The sequence below is a fragment of the Gambusia affinis genome, linkage group LG11 (assembly GCF_019740435.1).
Source record: "Gambusia affinis linkage group LG11, SWU_Gaff_1.0, whole genome shotgun sequence".
Taxonomy (NCBI): Eukaryota; Metazoa; Chordata; class Actinopteri; order Cyprinodontiformes; family Poeciliidae; genus Gambusia; species Gambusia affinis.
Window position 1 is genome coordinate 15,272,130 of NC_057878.1, and position 21,792 is coordinate 15,293,921.

At 38.4% G+C, this 21,792-nt stretch overlaps 1 protein-coding gene across 1 annotated transcript; it reads left to right on the forward strand.

The window, feature by feature from the left end:
• Window positions 1–1,757: 1,757 nt before the first annotated feature.
• hat1 (histone acetyltransferase 1) lies at window positions 1,758–18,211 on the forward strand (the record flags this gene model as incomplete). Its single annotated transcript, XM_044131487.1, has 11 exons — window positions 1,758–1,842; window positions 3,703–3,774; window positions 3,880–3,955; window positions 6,130–6,250; window positions 11,913–12,089; window positions 12,173–12,294; window positions 12,884–12,988; window positions 13,332–13,438; window positions 14,981–15,132; window positions 15,370–15,486; window positions 17,638–18,211. Coding segments are annotated over 11 exons (1,305 nt in total), but the record flags the coding sequence as incomplete, so codon positions are not given.
• Window positions 18,212–21,792: the final 3,581 nt, after the last annotated feature.

Genomic DNA, 21,792 nt, shown 5'->3' on the forward strand with positions numbered 1-21,792 from the left:
TTTGTTGCTATTCCCAACTAACTCCCAAACCCTCTACCATTAACTTTCATCCATTCATCCATCCATTTTCTTAAACCCATGTCCCATTGAGGTTAGGAGGGGTGTTGGTTACCATTAGCTTTTATTCTAATTATGGATTATTATTGTTATAAGCCATAATTCAATTAATTAAACTGGCATTTAAACGGTTAAAATGTTGAAAATAATTAAAGTTTTGTTAGTTTTTTGCAGAACTAAATAAAAGAAAATGATGAATGTTTTCTATTTTTGTTATTAAAAATTATGTTGTGAACATTTCCACAATATTACTTTAGTAGTTCACTAGTAACAGTTTTAGGGCATCTTTTTGTTTAAAGAAAAAGACTAGATTACTTTAAATTGTATTTGCCTAAATATTTTAGGCTAAACAGGCTAAATTAGAATTACAGCCTTGAAAACTGTAACTGCTGAATAAGATATTGTCAACACAGCTAACTATGGGTCAACTATCATTGTGCTGAGTTATATAATTCTTCCCATTGTCTCAACCTAGAGCTCTTTCTTTTGAGTCATGCTTCTCATCAGTTATCCAGGTGCATCTTGTTTTGAGTGATTCCATAATTGTTTCCTCTTCTTGATCACAGAAGATGCCATTAATTAGAAGAAAACAATTTCATTTAAATTTTGAGGGTCTGTTTTGCAAAGCGTGATTCTTCAGCTGTGTAAGGAAATTGTTCAGATGTTTTTTTCCCCCTCACAAAATAATACACTAAACTTGAATGTTTCAACATGATGACTATTTTATATTTACTATGTGTGTAAAGTAAAAAATAAAATCATATGGCATTCAAAGAAAAAGGCTAATGAGTGGCTCACTCATTAGTCATCTATCTATTCATTCATATAATTCATTCCATCCAGTCTCCTCATGAGGTGTTTCCAAATCACAAATGCATTGGGGTTGAAATGTTTGCATACCTTCATTGTGAGGATAAAGATCCAATTTATTTTTAGTTTTTAGTGATTTCTTTATTTGAAAATTTTTTTCACATCAAAGAAATAATAATAATAATAATAATAATAATAATAATAATAATAATAATAATAATAATAATAATAATAATAATAATAATAATAATAATAATGATAATAAAACGTATCTGCATGATTAGAGCAAGTTTGAATTAATAGTTCACTTCCAGAATTAATCTTCAAACACATTTAAACTATAAATGTGTATGTATGTATGTATGTATGTATGTATGTATGTATGTATGTATGTATGTATGTATGTATGTATGTATGTATGTATGTATGTATGTATGTATGTATGTTTGATGTCAATGAAAATAACAATAACATGCCACATAGCAATACAATGCATTTAATGAAATAAAACTTTAAATGAATAAAAGCATGTATATTTATTTTATATGTAAAACAGCAAATAATACTAAAATTATAGCTCAAAATATTTAAATAAAAAATAGGGATATTATTATTATTATTATTATTATTATTATTATTATTATTATTATTATTATTATTATTATTATTATTAATTTATTTTAAAAAATAAAATAAAACCACCGAGCGTCTTGGGGAGAGTCTCAGTCCGTTCTTTTTGTGTAATATATATATATATTTAAATGAAAGTCGAGTTAATTCCAAAGCTAATTTAACTCTCATCTGGCTGTAAACCAATATAATATTTCTGTACAATATCTCAGTTTTTGACGGTCTGAAATAAAAAGTAAAATAGCTGACTACGTACATCCTGTTTCCACGGAAACACGTTCACCCGGAAGTACTCCATTTTCCGCGGGTCTTTTGGGACAATAACACAGTGTGCAGAAATGGCGGGTAAGGGGCTACATGTTTACGTTTTATAGTCATTTGGCATTAATCTACGTATATTTCGCTCCTCGATAGATGTCAGGACTCCTCTTCGCCTGCTTGAAGCGCATACCTGACCTGTAATGTCTTCAAAACACCGCAAAATACGAGCTAACGTTACATAGCAAATGAAGCAGAGGGGCGCCTGTAAGCTAACGTTGCTTTCAGACTGTCATGGCATCACATTTTTCGGTTTTAGAAACACTTATATTCAAATCTATGCTGGGTGTAGCTCTATTAATAAATACGGAGTTCTCGCTGTGTTGGAATGATGCTATTTAGTCGGCTCACAGCTCTCCTGCTGTATCTTCTCTAACGAAAAATAGTGGTTCGTAATCTGATTTATGGATATTATGGATCTGTGGAGTTTCAACCCAGTTTATCTGTGGTAACATGTCTTTGTAGATATTCTATAAGCACAGAAACTTAGCATTTTACAGATGTAAAGACGTTAAGCAGACGATATAAATAAATATGATTTAAGGTAGTATTTATTTCAGAAAGCTACACAATAGTAATATTAACATAGAGTAATAGTTTTCATTCTCTTTATTATTATTTTTTTCACACTTTAAGGTTTCAAGTCACTAACAAAATTATAACATCAGAAAATAATCAAATTGATTGAAAGAAGGGTTTTCCAAGGAGTTTTCACATTGTAATTCTAGAAAAAAAAAAAATACCAACCTATTCCTCAGGGAAAATTTATATCATGCATAAACTTGACTACAGATGATTGAATACGTACCTGTAGAATCAATACATCCTTTAAATAGAACTTGTTCAACAACATGAAGTAGGAAAAAGTATCTGTCAAAGGATCATGCTTCAATCAAAAAAGATTCAAGACAAATGTAGAAAGTTTTGGAAGATTTGCTGAGCGTGATGTCCAGTGTAAAAATAACGCCAGACTGACAGTCAGACATAGTGGTGAATGGTGATCATGTTTTATTGATACTTGTCAGACCCTTGACAGCTTGGGCTAATTGATGAAACCATAATTTCAGCTTTTTACTAAAGAATCTCAGGGAGAAGGTTAATCTCAAGCTCAAACACACTTTGGTTCTACTGCAGGACAGTCCCCCACATAGGCCTAAGCACAGACGTAAGGGCACTTCTCAATGTTTAAAAAATTAAATAAAGTCTTTAGATTGGTCTAGTTAAAGTTCAGACTTAAATCTGATTGAGATCCTGTGTGGTAATCTTAGACAGACCGTTTTTGCTAGAATTCTTCCAGTGTGGTTAAATTAAAACAATTCGGCTAACAAGATTGAAGCAGTATTCCTCCATGGCAATGCACAAAGTTTCTGCATGTGACGTTCATGTCTGAGTCCAGTGTTAAGAGTGGCACAACTTGTTTTTAAGTTCGTGGTGTGATCATTTATTCACTTAGGGCCAGAGTGGTTTGGATATTTTTTCCCCCTTTGTTAATTGCATCATTTGAAAATGTGATATTTTTATTTTCTCAGGTTTCTAAAAATCTGTTTGATCTGAAACATTCAAATTTAGCCAAAAAGTTGCTTTTCATTTGTTTGTTTTATTTGGCTCCATGTGCACATTCAGAAAATAATGATAGTTATTCCTGGATCTTTCATAACATGCCTATAAATCTTGCTGTATTTGTTCATGTGACCTCCAGACATCAATGTTATTCGAAGGACAACTACAAATTTTGACATATGGAGCTCAGGAACCAGTTAATGTGGGCTGGAATTCAGTAAAAAATCACAGTCACATGTGCATAAGAAGAAAATGGGTGCATTTCTATCAAAATAAAAAGCGGAGAGCATTTCCTTGGCAACAGTTGTGTTTTATGGACACCCACAGATGTAAATGCGATGGAGAAGAAACTGGCTGAATACAAGTGTGACACAAATGAAGCGACCTGCCTAAAGTTAGGTAGGTGTTTTTATTTTTGATGACATATGCTCATTTATTTGTTATTAAATATTTTTATTTGACTCTCTGAAGCTCTCAGACTAATCAGTGATCTGTTGCTGTTAGTGCGATTTCCTGAAGACGTTGAGGATGATGGCACCACATTCCACCCAGAGTACAGTCACCAACTATTTGGAGATGAGTGAGTTTTTTCCCCCAGTATTGTATACTTGAAGGTGAATTAGCAAGCCAAACCTGACAAAGGGATGTATTTACTTCTGCTGCTCTGTCTGCAGTCTCTGTCTGCATTTCCCTAAAGCTGAGTATGAGTGAAAATGATGTTTATGCAACCATGATAAACCCATTCTGTGTCTTTATCAGCACCAATAAACAAATATTTTATTATTTGCTTAAGGATTTTACAGGAATATCAAACTTATCACATTCCTGTGTGTCGTTTGATAATTTTTCTATTTTTCATTGAGCACTAAAAAGAGCTATTTGGCTTTGGGACATTTGACTCTGCGTCAATTGGGAACAATCCATACCAGTTGTTATACCAGCCCTCCCCACTCAGCTCCTCCAGACTAGTGGCAGCGGCAATTAGCCAACAGTTGGCTTAACTGCGCATCTGATGAGCTTATTATATAAACTAATTCTTAGTCGAATGCTCCAAAGAAAGTTGTTAGAGGCGTAATGGAGAAGCGTTGGACGATGAGTGTCGGAAAGAGACAGAGACATGATTTCAAGGCATTAAATTGCAAAGTCAAAATTTTTAAATTTATATTTAATATATAAAACATTTTTATAACAACTCAAGGTAACATGGTTACTTGATTGTACTATAAACGATACAACATGTCTGGAAAATACACAATGCTCCCCTTTTACAAGACTGGAAAAAAAAAGTCCTGCAACTGTTCCTACATGGCTTTGTTTTTTTGTTTTTTTACTTATGCTCTTTCAGATGTGCATCATATTTATAAGTGCTTGTAGTCCTCATAAACTGTCTTGACTTGGCTCGTGGAAGTGCTTAACAACCCAAGGTCTTGGAGAAAGCTGGAAAGCCGCACACATCCCAGGCCTGGGGACAGCATGTAAACTCCTCACAGGGAGGATCCAGTCAGCCGGCATGTTGGATTTGTGAAACATCTTGCTGGGAGGCGATAGTAACACAGAAATTCCCTCATTAGGACGGTTCTCGCTGCTTTATGACCATACATAACATCCTGTCTTGTATATGATTTTGTTTATATCCTGCATGGTTGCAGATACTCATAATATGGCTTGAACAAACTTTCTCACAAGCTTCTTTTAATATTTTGTTTGACATCTGCTAGTGATAAAAATGGTACATTGTGATCCTTTTTTAATGTGTTTTTCCACCTACATTTGCACTTTTATTTCAGGCAATTAGAAGCTGGTTTAATAATTAGAGATGATGACATGCACATTTATGTTTTTTATTAGGATTAAGTAAATTATTTGTAATTGAAACAAAGAGCTTTAGGATAGTTTAAGCCTTTCATTTAGATTAAATTGTGTATTTAAAGAGATTTTAAAGCAGTTTCACGTCTCATTGCACGATATCAAAACAAGTTTTCCATTAAGTGACGACGAATCTAACCAAATGTTCATAGCTTTTCAGTAAGCTCATCATTGTTTTCAGATTTTTTTTTTATAGTTTTTTTTTTGTGTGTCTTTTTTACATCTGGGGCTGTAAAGATCACACATTCTGTGAGAACATGTGATTTTCTTTTTTTCATGTTAGATAAACAAAGAGGAGCCAGGTGTAGACACATCAGCACAGATAAACTTGCAGTGTCTGTGGGATCTTACAAAACATCGCAGAGTTGCAGGATTCCAATAATTTGCTCCACTGAAGAGATGTTGAACTTGAGCAGCTCTGCGTTGTCGGCGGTGACACCTGTCTCTGGGCACGGACATACAGTAGCGTGCCGCTCTGCTCTCAATTGCGCTTCCAAATTAGTCAAAACTAGGATCGGTTATTTTTGCGCTCGCTGCAATCAGCTCAAAAGGAACTCTGTAATTGGGGCATTAATTATTTCAGCAAGCGTTAATTGCTGGTAAACCTTAATCACACAGTTGCATAATGATGAATCTGTTTTGCCAAAATGTATTTGTTTCTTTCATTATCATATCACAATGCAGCACAGTGAAACTAGTGACCCAACAAGCATTCACTACATCCAGCCAGGTGTATAGTTAATGATGGCAGATGCAAAAAGAGTAATCAGATGCTTTAATGAGACTATGCATGAAGCAGGGAGTTTTATAATACTGTGTTTGTGAGTCTCTTGTATAGATGCAAACTCACTTGGACTTGTAATCTAACTGGAGTTGCTCTCTCCACAGTGAGGTCGCTTTTGGGTACAAAGGTCTTCAGATTCAGCTCTTCTACACCGCCGGAAACCTGAGCACACTCTTCAAAGTGAAATACTCATCAAAAGTTACAGACACATTTGATTGTGTCGAGGTAGGAAAATTGTTTTATTGAAATTTGACTCCTTTATATGTGGAGTTCTTCAGAATTTTATTCTAGGCCTTGTCTTATTTTTGGCTACATATAGCTATACTTTGGACGGCAGTTTCTGCTATTTATTTTGTAACATATCCAAAATCTTTTGTAATACTTTTGTTATAATTTACCAAATTAAATTGTACAAACTCTGACTCTAGAAAAATGGTGGTAGAGGTTTCTTTAGAGGGTGTTTCCACACTTAGTTAATTTCCTTTGTAACTTTTTCAGATTTTTCTTTTTTTCACTCAGAGAAAACTCCAAACCATTGAAAATTCAATCATTTCAACAACATTCAGTCAGTTTATTGATCAGACGGGAGTACCAAGTGTAAATCCAAGAAGTAGGTTCTGTGTTCTGATAGAAGAAAACACAGAGAATATCTTCATATATGCGTTGTGTGTGTTTCTAGTTACTATTTCAAGCGAAATCATCCGAGAAGTATACTGAATGATTGATAGATACATTAGGTTGTATGAAAAAACTCACTAATATGCTTATATTAGTTATATTATATTGTTTACTGGCACCCCCCAATGCAATGGAAACCAAGCTATGGGAAGGTGTTTGGCTCAAGCTTGCAGCATACTTCTGGTATCTGTGTCGAATCAAGGTTGTTTTACGTCATGTGCAAACCAGAAAAGCAAGGTGGTGGAAGCATCGTGCTGTCAGGATAGAGGGAAAGATGAGTGCAGTAAAGTATAGATACGTCCTGGATGAAAACCTGCTGCAGAGCGCTCTTGACCTCAGACTGAGGCAACAGTTCATGTTTCAATGGGATAGTGACCCCAAAAACACAACCAAGATATCTAAGGAGTGGCTTCAGGACAACTCCGTTGTTGACTTTGAGTGACTTAACCAGAGGCCAGACTTGAACATCCATGGAGAGATGTGAAAATGGATGTCAACCAACATTTCCCATCCAACCTGATGGAGCTGAAGAGATTCTGCAATTAGAAACTGGTGAATCTGCCCAAAGACAGCAGCTGTACCAGGCTAATGGCAGCATGTTTAAAGAGACTGGAGGCTGTAATGACTGCCACAGGTCTGTTAAGAATATTTTTGTACATCTAATCTAAAAATGTATAAAAACTTTTTGTGTAATGGGAATTTGCGTGTGAAGTTTTGAGAAATCGATTTAATCCATTTTGGAATAAAACAGCAGTGTAGCAAAAATGTGGAAAAAGTGAAGGTCTGTGAATAGTTTCTGGATGGAATATATATAATTAATCTCCAGCGTTGAGCTTTTGGTCAAGAACTTATTCCTGAAGATGCTTGAATAGAATTGATTTATGTTTTTCTGATAGTTGAATTGTTTTTTTTATGTTCAACTTAATTGAAAGAATCAGAGCCAGCTTTAATACAGAATTTGACTCTAAAGTGAAATATTGCACACTGCTCTGTTTTTACTTGATGACATTAATGCTGGTAAGGAGGAAATACCAGCATTAATCAGTCAACTAAAGCCTGTGGAATCTCACTGCTCCTTACATCTTGTGCTATTTTGAAAGAAATGGCAAAGTTGTAAATGAAACAGAAGACGATCTTTACTTTTTGTCTTTATGGTCTCATGTAGGGCTGCATTATTATAGAAACATTTTGTGCTTAACCCAGCCTTTCCTTACTTCTGTCTCTCTTTTCCATCATCCTGGTGTCCCTATCTCCTTCCCAGAGCGTTTGCATCTCTGTCACCAAGCTATAGCTCAGGTGTGGACAGTCAATGACCTCCCAAGGGGAAAAGTATATCACTGACAAGCACAGTTTGAATGCGTGGCGCCCAAATTGTTTGAACCTACCAAAAAATAGCACAAGTTTATATAAAGTGCAGCTCTAGCATTAACCAATTAAAGATTCGTGTCATTATTAGACGTGTTGGTGAGCACAGTTTGGAGCCATCGTGCAAACTGGAAAGCGCTCCGACTTCAGCGCTGACCTCAGCGCGTTGGTTCACCTTGTCAAGGGTTTGAGTGCAGCTGCAGGGAGCGAGGGGAGCTGCACGGTTCAGGCTGCGTCTGAAGAGTGTTTGTCTCTGAGTGTGTGTGGAGACGGTCGGGGTGCGGTGCAGCTGGCCAAAGATGAGGGGGTTGATGCAGCTGCTTGTTACATTGATTCAAAACTCTGACCAGAACTCACCTTCTAACATTTAAAAAAGAAAAACAAGACATCCTCACTGCTGGAAATCTTCCAGAAAACTAATTTAAGCCACGTCGTTGTGTCGGTCCAAACGTCTTTTAAATGCGCAACGTGTGTTTTTAATCCACATTAATGTCTTAAACTGTGACTTCTGATCAGATGAATATAATTATTCAATGCTGCACTGGCTCTCTGAATGGAATTACCAGATAAAGTTACAACAATACAACAAATGAGATACTTTGTACTGCCTTTGTGCTTATTGTTAGAAATAAAAGACATCAACAAACTGCTGCAAAGGAACATTGTTAAGTTACATTCAGGACAAAACGAGGCGCCTATTCTTGGAGGCTGTGCAATTTAGTGTCTAGTAGGTAGGAGAGTGGGCCGGACAAAGCGACTTGTTTGTCCATGGTCTTTTAAGTGTGGTCCTCGTCCCCCCAGAAATGTGGCTGAACAATCACAATAGTTAAGAGGCATTCAGCTGCAGGTGCATTACTTCCAGTTAGATATTAGCTGATGTCTGAAAGGGGGGAGAATTAGCAGAATGTTGCATTAGCCTTTTGTGGCGCATTTTGCTCAGACCTTCTTCATTTCCCGGTTTTCAATGCTGAGCAGCGAGGGTCTCTGTGCTCCAATAATGCCCATCACACATGTAAATGGTGTGAAAGGGCTGCTTAGCAAAGTGTTCTCATGTCAATCCTTGTGGAAATGGATACAATGCAAACATCACAGCTGAACTAACCACACGTTGTACTGAGTAAAAAGTCCGTGGGTAGGTGCCCTTTGTCTCTGGGACTCTTTGAAAACGCGGGGGCAAATTCGTTTGATTGGGTTCACTTGGCAGGATTAGAGGAGAGGGCTCCATTATGGATGCCCAAAGGTTTGTTAAGCTGAGATCAATTCATGGGGTTTTCTTCCTCAGCGAGAAGCAGAAATGTGTTTATTGTGGCAACTTCATCACATATTCATGGTTTAACATAAGTAGTAAATGTACGGATTTAAGTGGCCTTGTTAACATTGGGGGGGTGGGCGCCTCTGCTCAGCTGACAGTTTTAATTGCCTAATGGGTTTCTATTCAGCCGCTCTAAAAATGTACACTTGCAGATTTATTTTTGCAGCTTTAACTTAATAAAGAGAGAAAACATTTTCTCGTTTCTTCTGCATCTCATTCGACTTTTTCACATTTTTCTCATTTTACATGGTTAATCAAAAGTTATAGATATTTAATGTGATAGCACAACAAAACGTTTTCTAAATAAAAACCATGAGAAATGCGTTGTGCATTTGAGTCAATGCTTTGCAGACCCGCTGCAGGGTGTAATTACTGCTTTAGCATCATGTGTCTACCAGCTTTGCACGTTTAGTAATGTTTACGCACATTCTTTGCAGAATCACTGAACCAGATTGGACACAGAGTTTGTGTAACAGAAAAACAATTTTGGCTGATTCCAAATCGATTCAGGCCTGGGCTTTGACTGGGCCGCTGTAACACATGAAAATGCTTTGACCTAAACCAGTTGAGCAAAGAACTGCTTGTACTGCAATAAATGTTAACTACATCAACTTCATTGATTTAGACTCACCATACCAGCAATGCATTTAGTGATAATTGTGGTTTAACGCAGCAGAAAGTGTTTTAGGAGGAACCTCTGTACCAGAATTAAGTTGTTCTTACCAACAGCAGATGGAGCCGGATGCAACTTTTTAAGATAAGACTATGGTCCTAAGATGAAAAAAAGACCTGTTTTTTTTTTCCCAGTAGCTGGATGGAGTGACCTCTGTCTGGAGGTCTATGTTTGCAATGAATTAAAAGAAGAAAGACATTACCACCATTAAATAGTATTTTATTTAAATATTAGTATAATAGATTTTGCAGCATTCACCAACATATTGTGTGCTTTGCTAATAGCTCTAGAGCCGAAAATAATATGGAATACATTGTAATATTAAGCCTGTTGGTAAAAATGTTCTGTAAAACATGAGATTTGAGCTTTTTTATATAAAAAAATACTTGATTACAATATAAACTAAGATATTTAGGGGCTCCTTAAAGATACGAAAGAATAGGAAAGGATGAAAAACATTTCACAGGTTGGGGTTTCGTATGACATGAGGACCTTCCTCCACATGTTTGCTGTGCTCCTTATATGGATCATGGCAGCTTTCTTCTTGTCACTTTGCTACAACCAGTAGTTACAGACAAATTCTCCCACCTGAGCTCTTGATCTTTGCAGCTCTTCCAGAGTCATCCTGGGCCTCTTGGCTGCTTCTCTTATTAATGCTCTCTTGACCAGACGCATCAGTCTGTTTACTACTCAGGTGATGCCTGGAGGTCATTGCTTGTCCTGGATTTTATTTTGGGGTGCCAAAATAAAATCCAGTGCTTTTCTTTCATTGCCACTGTTTCTTGGTGTTGGTTTAACACGAATTGGCCGGTAACAATGACAAATTTTGCTGGATGATAAAGTTATTACAATAAACAATAATATTGCTGTTTTCAGACCATTTTCATCTAACATAAAGGTGATGACTTAATAGTGTAAGTACACCCTCTCAAAGATCAACAAACTTTAATTTCTACCAAACATTTCACTTTGGAACTTGGAGACATTTTAAATATCAAATATAAATAAACGAAACAACAAATAAAATGGAAACAGAAGTCTCTGTAAACAAAGTTGTCTTTCAAACAAGGGGTAGTTGAGACCAGAGGTGGGTAGTAACTAGTTAAATTTACTTGTACTTTTTAGTTTTACTTGTGTAATTGTATTATGAATTATTGCTACTGTTATTGGATTAAAATGTCTTGATACTCCACCCACTGAGTAACATCTCTGAATTATGACCAAGCTTGTTTTAGACCAAAATTTGACAGACACAGACATTGATTCAGAACATTTATTTCCTGTCCCTGATTGTGTTATTTTGTAATTATGTCAAAAATCTTTCTTATTTTGGTCCTTAAAATACCAACAATTTCACATAACTTTATATTTTAATCTATTTGATGGTATAATTTCTAAATATTAAACGACTGATGTTTTGATCAGTTACTCGGTACTTGAATAGATTTTTTTACCAAATACTTTTTTACTCTTGCTTGAGTAATTTCTTGGATGGCTACTTTTTTCTTTTACTAGAGTAAAAACATGTTTCAGTAGTTCTACTCTGAATTGAGTGAAATCTTTTGAGTCCTCTCCCCACTTCTGGTTGAGCTCAATGCGCCAGACTGAAGACTTTTGTCCTCCACTTTTTGGTAGAAAGAGAGAAAGACACGAGAAAAACACTCATGCAAATGAAAATTTATGAGCTTGTTTTAATTTTTCGCATGTTTAATGGAGTTATTGCTTGTTACAATAGACATAATCACAAAGAGCATAAAATGCATTTAAGTTTGAGGTTGTAGCAGAGGGAAAGGTGCTAGTTGTTTTGCTAGGTCCACTACATGTTTCTTCACCGAGTTGGGTTTGGTTGTGGTATCCAGGCCGACGACGTTGAAGCGAAGATCCGGGAGATAATTCCCACTGGTTTCACCTCCAACACCGATGACTTCATCTCTCTGCTGGAGAAGGAGGCCAACTTCAAGCCGTTCGGCACCATGCTCCACTCATACACAGTCCACAACGAGGAGGCGGAGCAACTCACCTACCAGATTCACAAGGTACAGACGCCTCGCGCTCCCCTCCTCGCCTGTTGAGCCAGTTTTGAAACTTTTTGGGGGTTTTTTCTCATGTTTTGCTCCAGGCTGACATCAGCTGCCCCGGATTCCAGGAGTACCACGAGCGCCTGCAGACTTTCCTCATGTGGTTCATCGAGACCGCCAGTTTCCTCGATATAGACGACGATCGTTGGGACTTCTTTCTTGTGTGAGTGCCCTCCTTAATTGACACCAATCCCCCCCGTTCCCGTGCCTGCCCACCCCCAATGCTTTACGCTGAAGCTTATATTGTGTCATTGAAAAACAAAGCCCCCCTTTGAGGCGCTTGTGACCAATTACCAGGCCAGTTTGATTATATTTCCCCCTGTTGGAGAATTGTTGATCAGCCAAGAGCTTCCTTTGTACCCAAAGCCCTTTTCAGATTTTTCGGGGGCAAAGAGCTGAATTGAATACTGTTGTCTTTTGAAACACTGAACAATGTCTTAACAGTAAAAAGAGCCTCTGCCAGTGTTTTCTTTACCCTGGCACCTATTAGAAGCGACAATGGGCAAAAAGGACTGAAGTGATCTGGAGGAGCTCAAACCCTCCTCCAACCCCTTCTCTTCCTCTAAGTTGCAGTACTCCAATTAAGTGCATAATGTATTCAGGTTGCAGCAGGTGTACCAATCGGGGCTTGAACGCGCCGATGTGAGGTGGGGGGGGGGAGAGTGTGGATGTGGGAACAGAGAGGCTAAAACGGACACTGCTCCGGGAGTGTGCCTGTAATTGACCTGTTTGCCTTTGTGTTTTATCTGCAGATTTGAAAAGTACAATAAAGACGGGGAGACTCTCTACGCCACTGTTGGCTACATGACAGTTTATAATTACTACGTATACCCAGACAAAACCCGACCACGTGTAAGGTAATTGCTGGGGCAGCGCGTGCCTTCCCATTCTATTGTATTAAAAAAAGGAGTGGAAAATTATACATTTCTTTATCCTCTTCCCAAAGAGCCCAAATTACTGGCTTCTATAGCCAACCATTCATCCAGATTTTGTTTCAGGACCAAACCAGAGGGATTTGTATCTGAAAACAACTGTATAGATGAGCTTTTTATGTGATTTGATTTGTTGCATTGACGAATCAGTATAAAAGTCTATTATTTGCTGCTTTCAATCAAGGAATTTCTCTTTCTCAAAAAAACAACAACTTACATCACTCACATTTTTCTATTTTTTCCCCCTCATTTCCCTTTAACTGAACAGCCAAATGCTGATCCTGCCTCCTTTCCAAGGAGAGGGCCACGGCGCTCAGCTCCTGGAGGCCGTGCACAGGTTTTACTGCAGCCTGCCAAAAGTGCAGGACATCACAGGTGAGCATCACCTGTCTTTGAAGACTGGATGGACTCATTTATATTTAAACATCTCTAAAAATTTAAAAATCTCTACATAGTTTACATGCAAAATACATTAAAAAGAATTTGGGAAGTGCAAAAAAAAATAACATATTAAAATGTTTCCAAGCCATATCTACTAAGTGAAAGCATTTTCAGATAAAAATGACCGGCTTGTGTTGTAGAGAGCCTCTTCATTTGCACCCAGAAGCTTTTGCTGCTGTGAACAATGCCCCCCCAAAAAAACCATCTGAAGTTACTGCTGATGTTTCAGACCTTGCGTGTCCAAGTCCAGAATTCGAGATCTACTATCCTGCAACTTGTAGAAGATGAATCCCTTCCTGGATCAAATGAATGACTTGTTGCTGGGCTAAAAGATGCTGATGAGTCATTTGATTCAGGCTTGTTGGTGAAGGAAGGGATGTAAAACTTGCAGAATGGTAGACGTTGAGGACTGGACTTGAGCACCTCTGTTTTAGGCTGTTTTCACTCTGTTGAAGACTTGGTGGGAAAACACTTAAAACAAACTGTGGTGCATTGAGACTTTGGGGGCTCAAAGGTACAGCTTTGTCCAATCTTTCTTGTTATATTTTCTTTTTTTTTTCCTCCTTCATTTTTTTTAATGATTATTCTGTAGATTCCGGCAAGTTTTGGTGATTTTCTCAGTATTACCATGTGCAACACTGCAATCTCAAAGGACTGCACACAAGAGTCGTTGATGGCGGTTCTCTGGGAAGGAAAGATCTCCGGTAGCAGATCTTTCTTCAGATCTGGGGCAAAAAGTTGCTATTTTTCTGTTTTGTGTTTCTGGATCATATATCAGATTTATAGTTCAGCTTGAAAATGCTAAAAAAAAAAAAAAAAAAAAAAAAATGGAAAAGGTGAATTATTGAAAAGTAGATCAATTCAAACCCAAAGTAAAATTTACAGTAACAAGGAAATAACTTGATTATTGGGTGTTAAAGATGGATTCATGCTCTGGAAATAACATGAATTTTTCTAAACCTGAATATCTTCAGTAGATTTTACACCAGGAGAACATACAGGACCTTCCAGAGTAATGTTATCCTCCTGATGAAGCCCTCTGTCAGGTAGCCTTCATGAAATGCATCATCAGTGATCATCGCTCTGATGAAGACACTCAGTCAAGAAGGATGCCTGCTTCAACATCTGACGATAGCTAGCTGCAGTTTGCACAACCCAAATCTCTGTTGTTCCATTAAATTCAGATTTAATGGAACTGCATTTAATTCAACTACCATGATATATTTAAGTTTATTTTATCCCTTTTATCTTAACTAGAAGAGCAAATAGATGCAGAGGAGGATGAGGGTAACACCTAATAACTTTCTTGTCAATCTTAGAGTTATTGGATTTCTTTGAGTTATTCCAATTTTTCCAGTTATCCCAGCTCTTTACTACACCGTCAAAGTTTCTGCCCACATAGGAGGTAAATGAATGGGGGAAAAAAAGACCAGTCATATCAACGAATTGTAATGGTCTGATTCTGTGTCTTTGCAGCTGAAGATCCCTCAGAGAATTACGTGAAGCTGAGGGATTACGTTCTGACGAAGCTCTGCCAAAACCTGCCGTCCTTCGATGCGGACAAGCTGCACCTCGGCTTCTCCACCGACATGATCAGAGAGGCCCAAGACAAGTTGAAAATCAACAAGGTGCTGCAGAGAATTAACAAAAAATATTCATCAAAAAATTAATTGATCATTTTTATTTCCAAAAGAATCGCACCAAAACCATGAAATCTGCGTAATTTTACTAAATGTAATCAGACCACAGCAGTCTAATACCGATTCATGCCAGTTGAGTCATAATGGGCTGGATTAAAATATAATATAACAAAAGACATCATGCCAACCGTTCTGTTTTTTTTGGGGGGGTTTTGTACCCTGCAGAAACATGCGAGGCGAGTTTACGAAATCCTGCGTCTAAGAGCAACAGACATGAGCGACGAAGAGAAAGCCAGAGCGTACCGGTTAGAGGTGAAGAAGAGGCTCTTCGGACCCTACAGGGTGAGGTTATAATTACGTCGCCTGGAGTCGGCTTTCAGAGCGCCACTCCGAGCGATTTCCATATGTATTCAAATAAATGTGAATGTCAGATTGTCTCTGCTGTCAAACATGGATCCAGTGTGTAGTCCTCCACCTCTTTTTAGCATAACATTACAGCTGATTGATTGGGAGAAGACGAATGGTACATTCACAGCGCTCGCTTGATCGGCTCACAGTCTTGTATTGTCACTATTTATTATGTTACCTTTTTAAAACAGCAGAAAAATTGATCTTCAGGCCTGTGAAAATTGATAGATTACCAGTGGCGCATTGTTAGAGCCACAATGGGGCGCACCAGGCGTCTGTGGTTTTGCTGCGGCTCAGGCTTTTTTCTATTCAGGCATGTCATTAGCCGGGATTTGCATTTCTTTGGGAGAAATCATTTCATGATCGTGCATTTGAAGCACTTTGTCGGGGCGGAGGGAGAGAAAAAAATAGAAGAAAAAAAAAAACCCTGCAACTATTCAGAATTTGGCTCTTTTGAAAGCAAGTGCACTTTTATCTCATGTTTTTGTTGTTGTTTTTTGTGCTCTGGGTGAGTTCCACAGAAAATACAGAAACTCCTCTGAGTCCGTGTTTCAGACTCGACATGGGAAACACTGAGTAGATGTGTGCACCAGAATAACTCCTCACATCCTGTTTGCCTGTGACATTTTCTGTTTGAGCTGCTCAGTGAAACTTTGCATACCATCCATTAGAGAATTTGCTGTCAGCGGGGAAACCGCACGTCTCGGGCAAAAGGCAGAGACTGACACCGAAAAGACCTATGTGGCGAAGCGGGACGGAGGAATTCCTTGGGAGAGTGGCAGCGAGGGATCTGGTGGCCAGATGCAGAGGGATTTTTTTTTTTTTTTGCTTCCCTCAGGAGATTTTAGCTTGTAGTCAGTTGAATGACAGAGGCCACAGCCCTGCGAATGTAAGAGGGGTTGTTCATTTCTGCTCTGAGCTCCAGTTCCCTGGTGAACATGTCGGCTAGCATGGGTGAGCAGGTTCCTCCACACGCAGCACATCGTTCAGCTCTCAGTGCGTCTGCGTTTTCTCTTGCAACCTGCTGAAACCCTGGGAAATTAACAACACTGTCCCAAATTTTGCTTCATTGTCCCTTAAGTATTAATTTATTTTATCTAATGACTTTGCTGCCTATTAGTTTAGAAGTAGTATTTGTAGTTGAGTACCAGGGTTTTCCAGGTTGAGATCATTTTAAAAAATGACAATAGTTTGGAAAAATATTTATATTTCTAGACTTTATTTCCTGTAGAATCCATTTATCTGTTCACCTGAGCATCAATCAATTGATTTATTCATTTTTTATTCTGTCCATCGTCCATCTGTACATCCAGTCATTTACCCATTCACCACTTCACCCATCCTTTTGCCTATCTGTCCGTCCATCCATATTTGTCTATCATCAAACCTGTCGCAATAAGCAATTTATCAAATAATCACATTATAAATTAAACTGAACTCAAATCATTTCCATTATTAATATTTTTTGAACGACAATTTTATCCACAGAGATGTTGTAATTCATTTTATTTATGGTTTTAGATACGTGTGTTTTTTATTTCAGTTTTATTTATATTTTGAATATTTGAGTTCTTTGCTAAATGAAAGTTTATTGGTCTGTAGGAATGCAAACATGGTTGTTATGAGACTTGAAAATGATCTGAAAACAAGAATATTAACATTTATCGCAGTAATTACTGGGAAACTATCATCAAATTTATTACTGTGACAGCTTTATTATCTGTCCACCCTGATGTAAAAGTATCTGTTACAAATTCTGAATCATTTTCTCATTTGTTTGTATTAACAGTTGTCTCAAAACATACTAAAAATATTGAAAATTAGAGTCTTAAGGGGGGGGGAAAAAAAGCATATTTTAATACAAAAAATCTCTTGGAGAATCCTGGATTCTGCTCCGTCTCTTCTGACCAGTTACCGGTCCCGATCAGGTTCTTGTAGTTATTGGGTCACCTTCGTGATATTTGCTTTACGAAGGTGCCGCATAAATGTCAGGAGTGTGAAAGCTCCAGATTCCTCTCCACCGGTTTGTAGTTTGGCGGTAGAAATGACGAGGCTAATCTGGGATGTTTGCTTCTGCCGGTGCAGAAAAACCAGAGGGAGCTGGCGAAGATGAGGAAGTGCTTACGGCCAGAGGAGCTGGTGTCCCACATGGGTCAGCTGGACACGCAGACGCAGCACGAGGAGCTGGAGAAAAGCTACCAGCTGGCCGTGGAAGACTACAGGAGAGTCATCGAAAGGCTAGCATCGCAGGCCTGATCCGGCTGGGCCAGAGTCCGGTCTGTACAGAAGCCCTCGTCGCCGCAGCACTCGCGCTGCAGCCAACATGATGCTGGTCGAGTCCTGCCTGATTCCCAGCTGATGTTTCTATACCAGAGGAAGTAATTCATTCAGGTAGAGTGGGGGGACTTCCTGTTTCTTCCATGTGTTCGATCACATTGTGCGATATGAAAAGATGCGTAATAATTTCACATGGAACCACAAGTTCACTATCCTTCAAATAAACTCGATTTATTCTCCATTATTTTCTAAACCTCTGCTGTCTGCAGTTTCAGGCGTGTTTTTTGAAGGACTTCATTGTAAAAATGAAATAGTGTTTTGTATGTTGTTCAAATGGGAGTCATTCTTAAGAAAACAAATAAAAAGGAGTAACCAAATTTGACTTTTTTCCCTTTTGTTTTCATTTATGGGGTTGCCAGTTTATGTTTTTACAGATATGATGTTCTGATGCAGAAATATTGTTCTGTTGAACATAACTTATTGGGATTGTATACGATATGTGAATTAGATAGAAAACGTACATGGTTGACACTTAAAAAGAAAGTCAGAGGAATTTGACATTTTTATTCAGCCTCTATCCTGTGATACCCCAAAATAAATAACTGTTTTCAGAGAACAAACAGCATCGTAGACACCAAGGAACAAAGTTGAAAGCATGTTTAAAGCATGATTGGATTATGAACTAATATCCTAAAGTTTGAAGATCGCAGAGCTCTTCAATCCATCATCTGAAAAAAAGATCAAAACATATTCATGTACAAATGGCCTAGTTAAAGGCCTTAATCCAATTGAGAATCTTTGGCAACACTTGAATGTTGATCTTTTCCCTCAAATTTGACTGAGGTTAAGTTACATATATATGTTCTAATTCTGTATCTTGATGTGAAAAGTTCAGGAATTAGCTCAAGGGAACTGAATGTAAATGTGGAACATCTTTAAAGTTATAGCTATGGATCAGGATGAGGTCGGAAAATCTGGCTTCTTCAAGGTGAGTAGAGTGGTGACTCCAAACTTCTGCACAATAATCAAATGGGTAACATTTCTAATTTTTTTCAGAGGCAAGTTTTTGTAAATGATTTTGCTCTGATATTTTGTTTTCCTGTTTCTCAAGCAGGAGAAAATTAGTTATTCCTTCTTTTTTCCTCATATTGTTTTTTCTCTATTCGTGGCTATTTTTAGCTCCTTGTCTAAAATAGCTGAATGTAATTTCTGCAGGATCTGTGGGTTTTCCCTCATCCCCAGTCATCATGCTCTTTTGAGACGAATAATGATGTGAAATTGCGAGGATGGAAATCTCCATCCTGTCAAGGCCGTCGCCGTGAATGATGATGCCAGAATAAAAAACGAAGTGTGTGACATACGGATGAATCCCTGTAAAATCGGACATGTAGAAAAGCCTTGTTGTAGAACACAATAGGCTGATTAATTCACTTCCCAGTGTGTTGTGGGATTTTTTTTTTTGTGGTGTAATTTGTCCGGGAGACCCTCTCAGAGCTAATGTAACTTCTGATTGGTGCTGGTGTTGAGTGTTGAGACTAATGAGCGTTATAGTTTTCAATTGGAAACCCTTTGTGCTGCTGTGTTGCCCCTGCTTGTGCAGATCACTGTGATGAATACCCATCATACTTTATATTACTTTAGTACATTGTCACTAAATGAAGGCTGCGGGTCAATTTTCAATTTTTCTCCCCCTCTCCACTTGAAACAAGACCGAACCTTGGAACCCTTCACATCTCTAATTCAGACTGATTGAATCCACTCATGGTCACGAAGGGCCTCCTCTCACTTTAGTTTTATCTGCTTTTTCTACACTGAGTGAACATTTTGCATGGCGCTGTACAAGCTTAGCACACCGACCTGCTAATGGGAAGTGGGAATATCGTTTAGTGGGTGAACAAGTTTAGATGCTGTGTCATTATTCTCTGTTGGGGACGTGAAACCTACTCTGCCTTGCAAAATATTCATAACTCATTGAGCTTTTCCATATTTTGTCACGTTTCAACCACAAACTCAGACGTGAACATGTTTGTTTTAATGATTATTTTTGGTCAGACTATATTCATAAAAGTGGCCTAGTCAAAGACCAGACATGAATCCGATCAAAAATCTACGGTAAAACTTTGATAATATAACCAGAACTTGTGATTACAATATTGATTTTAACTAACTCACATTATTGAGAACCTAGTTTTCTTTACAATGATACAGGAACAATACAATACTTGAGTCTGTCAGCCACTGAAAATATCAGGTTGTCATTAAAGGCAGAAAAACTCCATCAGACTGGCTAATATATATTCAATAAGCAGAACGTGAATTCATGACAGATATATGGCTTTTATGACCAGGTATTGCCTCACTGCATACCTCTGCAGGTGGGATATTCCACCTGCATGTGTCAGCAGGGGACCGGAAGTCGCATCATCTCATCATATTATGATGACGATGATTTGATTATTTAGTGCTAATGTTCACTGACCCTCTCCAACCAATATTACAGGGTAAAAATGTTAGTCTGTAGATACACTCCACTCTTTTCTGATTTCATTTGATAAAAAAAAAAAAAAGTTACTTTATGATTGGATGATGGGAATTCAAGGGGTATAAATACTTTTGCATGGCACTGTTGATAGAGTGACAACTTTCTGCATTGGGAACTTCTAATAAACCAGGCACAGTTCGATCCGGACGTCTATATTTTCCAACACGATGGATCAGAATAACATGAGTCAGAGTCAAACCTGATCCGATTAAACTGGAAAGAAAAACTTCCCTGTGTTCAGGGTGGAGGTGTGGCAGGATTCATCTTCAGTTTCAGTCTCCCTACATTTCATGCGCAAAAAAAGGACAGGAAGTCGCGTCATTCATCGCTGCCTCTTCCAGATCGTGTTTGTGGATGTTTAATCATTCCAGTAATTGCCCGTCACTCGGACTGGACCAGACAGGAAGGCCGAACGCCACTTCTCCCGTGGAATCACAACAACAGTATCGGGCTCAACTTGAAGATTTGGTTTCGCCTGTTGGCATTTCTGCTTCTGTTCTGTTACTTCGTGGCGCCTCGGCATCTCTGCGGTGAGGCAGATAGTCGGGGTTTGGACCGGAGCCCGGCTGCACCGAAGGACCTGCTGAACTTGATACCTGTGTGGAGGAGTTCCTCCGTCCTGGCCTCCAGGTTCCCAGGAGAGAGTCGTCCCTCCCCTTTACCATCCTCCTCCACCTCCTCCCACCACCCTCATAGTGTATCCATTTCTTTTGTCCTCCCCAGATACCCGCGGGCTACTGAACCTGCCCATCACAGTCAGTGAACCTGGACGGTTCCTTTTCTTCCCTAAATGAGTCCCCTTTAAGATAATGTTTGATGCGCTGACAGTCGGGACCAAAACAGAGTAAGAGAAACCAGGTTTGACATCTTTTAATTGTGCGTCAGAAAGCGCAGATTGAGCTTTCTTAGGGCTGCATTCAGATCCTGATGCTGATATGGTAATTTGCTTCTGTGAAGGACGCGGCGAAAGTGCTGCTGTCGAGAGTCTGAAGGCAGGAGTCGCAGGAGTGTTATCGGACAGTTCCTCTCACAACAAACATGACATGACTTGTGAAACTGCAGATTTAAACTCCGGTGTCTCAGTTGGTCAGGTCTGCAAATCTCCTATAACAGGAGGTCTCCAACCCCAGTCCACAAGAGCAATTATCCTCCAACGTTTAGGTGCATCACTTTCTCTAATACACCTGAAGCAAATAAATAGCTCATTGCCAGACTTGTGCAACGTGAATGATGTGCTGAAGAGGAAATTCAGTTGTGTTAGAGCAGGGATGCATCCAAAAGTTGCAAGATATTAGCATCACACATTTAAGCATGTTTTCTAATCTTACAAGGTGATCTGCTTCATTTTTTTTATTTATTGCTTTTGCTGCTTTTCTCTCATTTTCACTCCAGCAATAAAATCAAACCAAATTGATACAAAC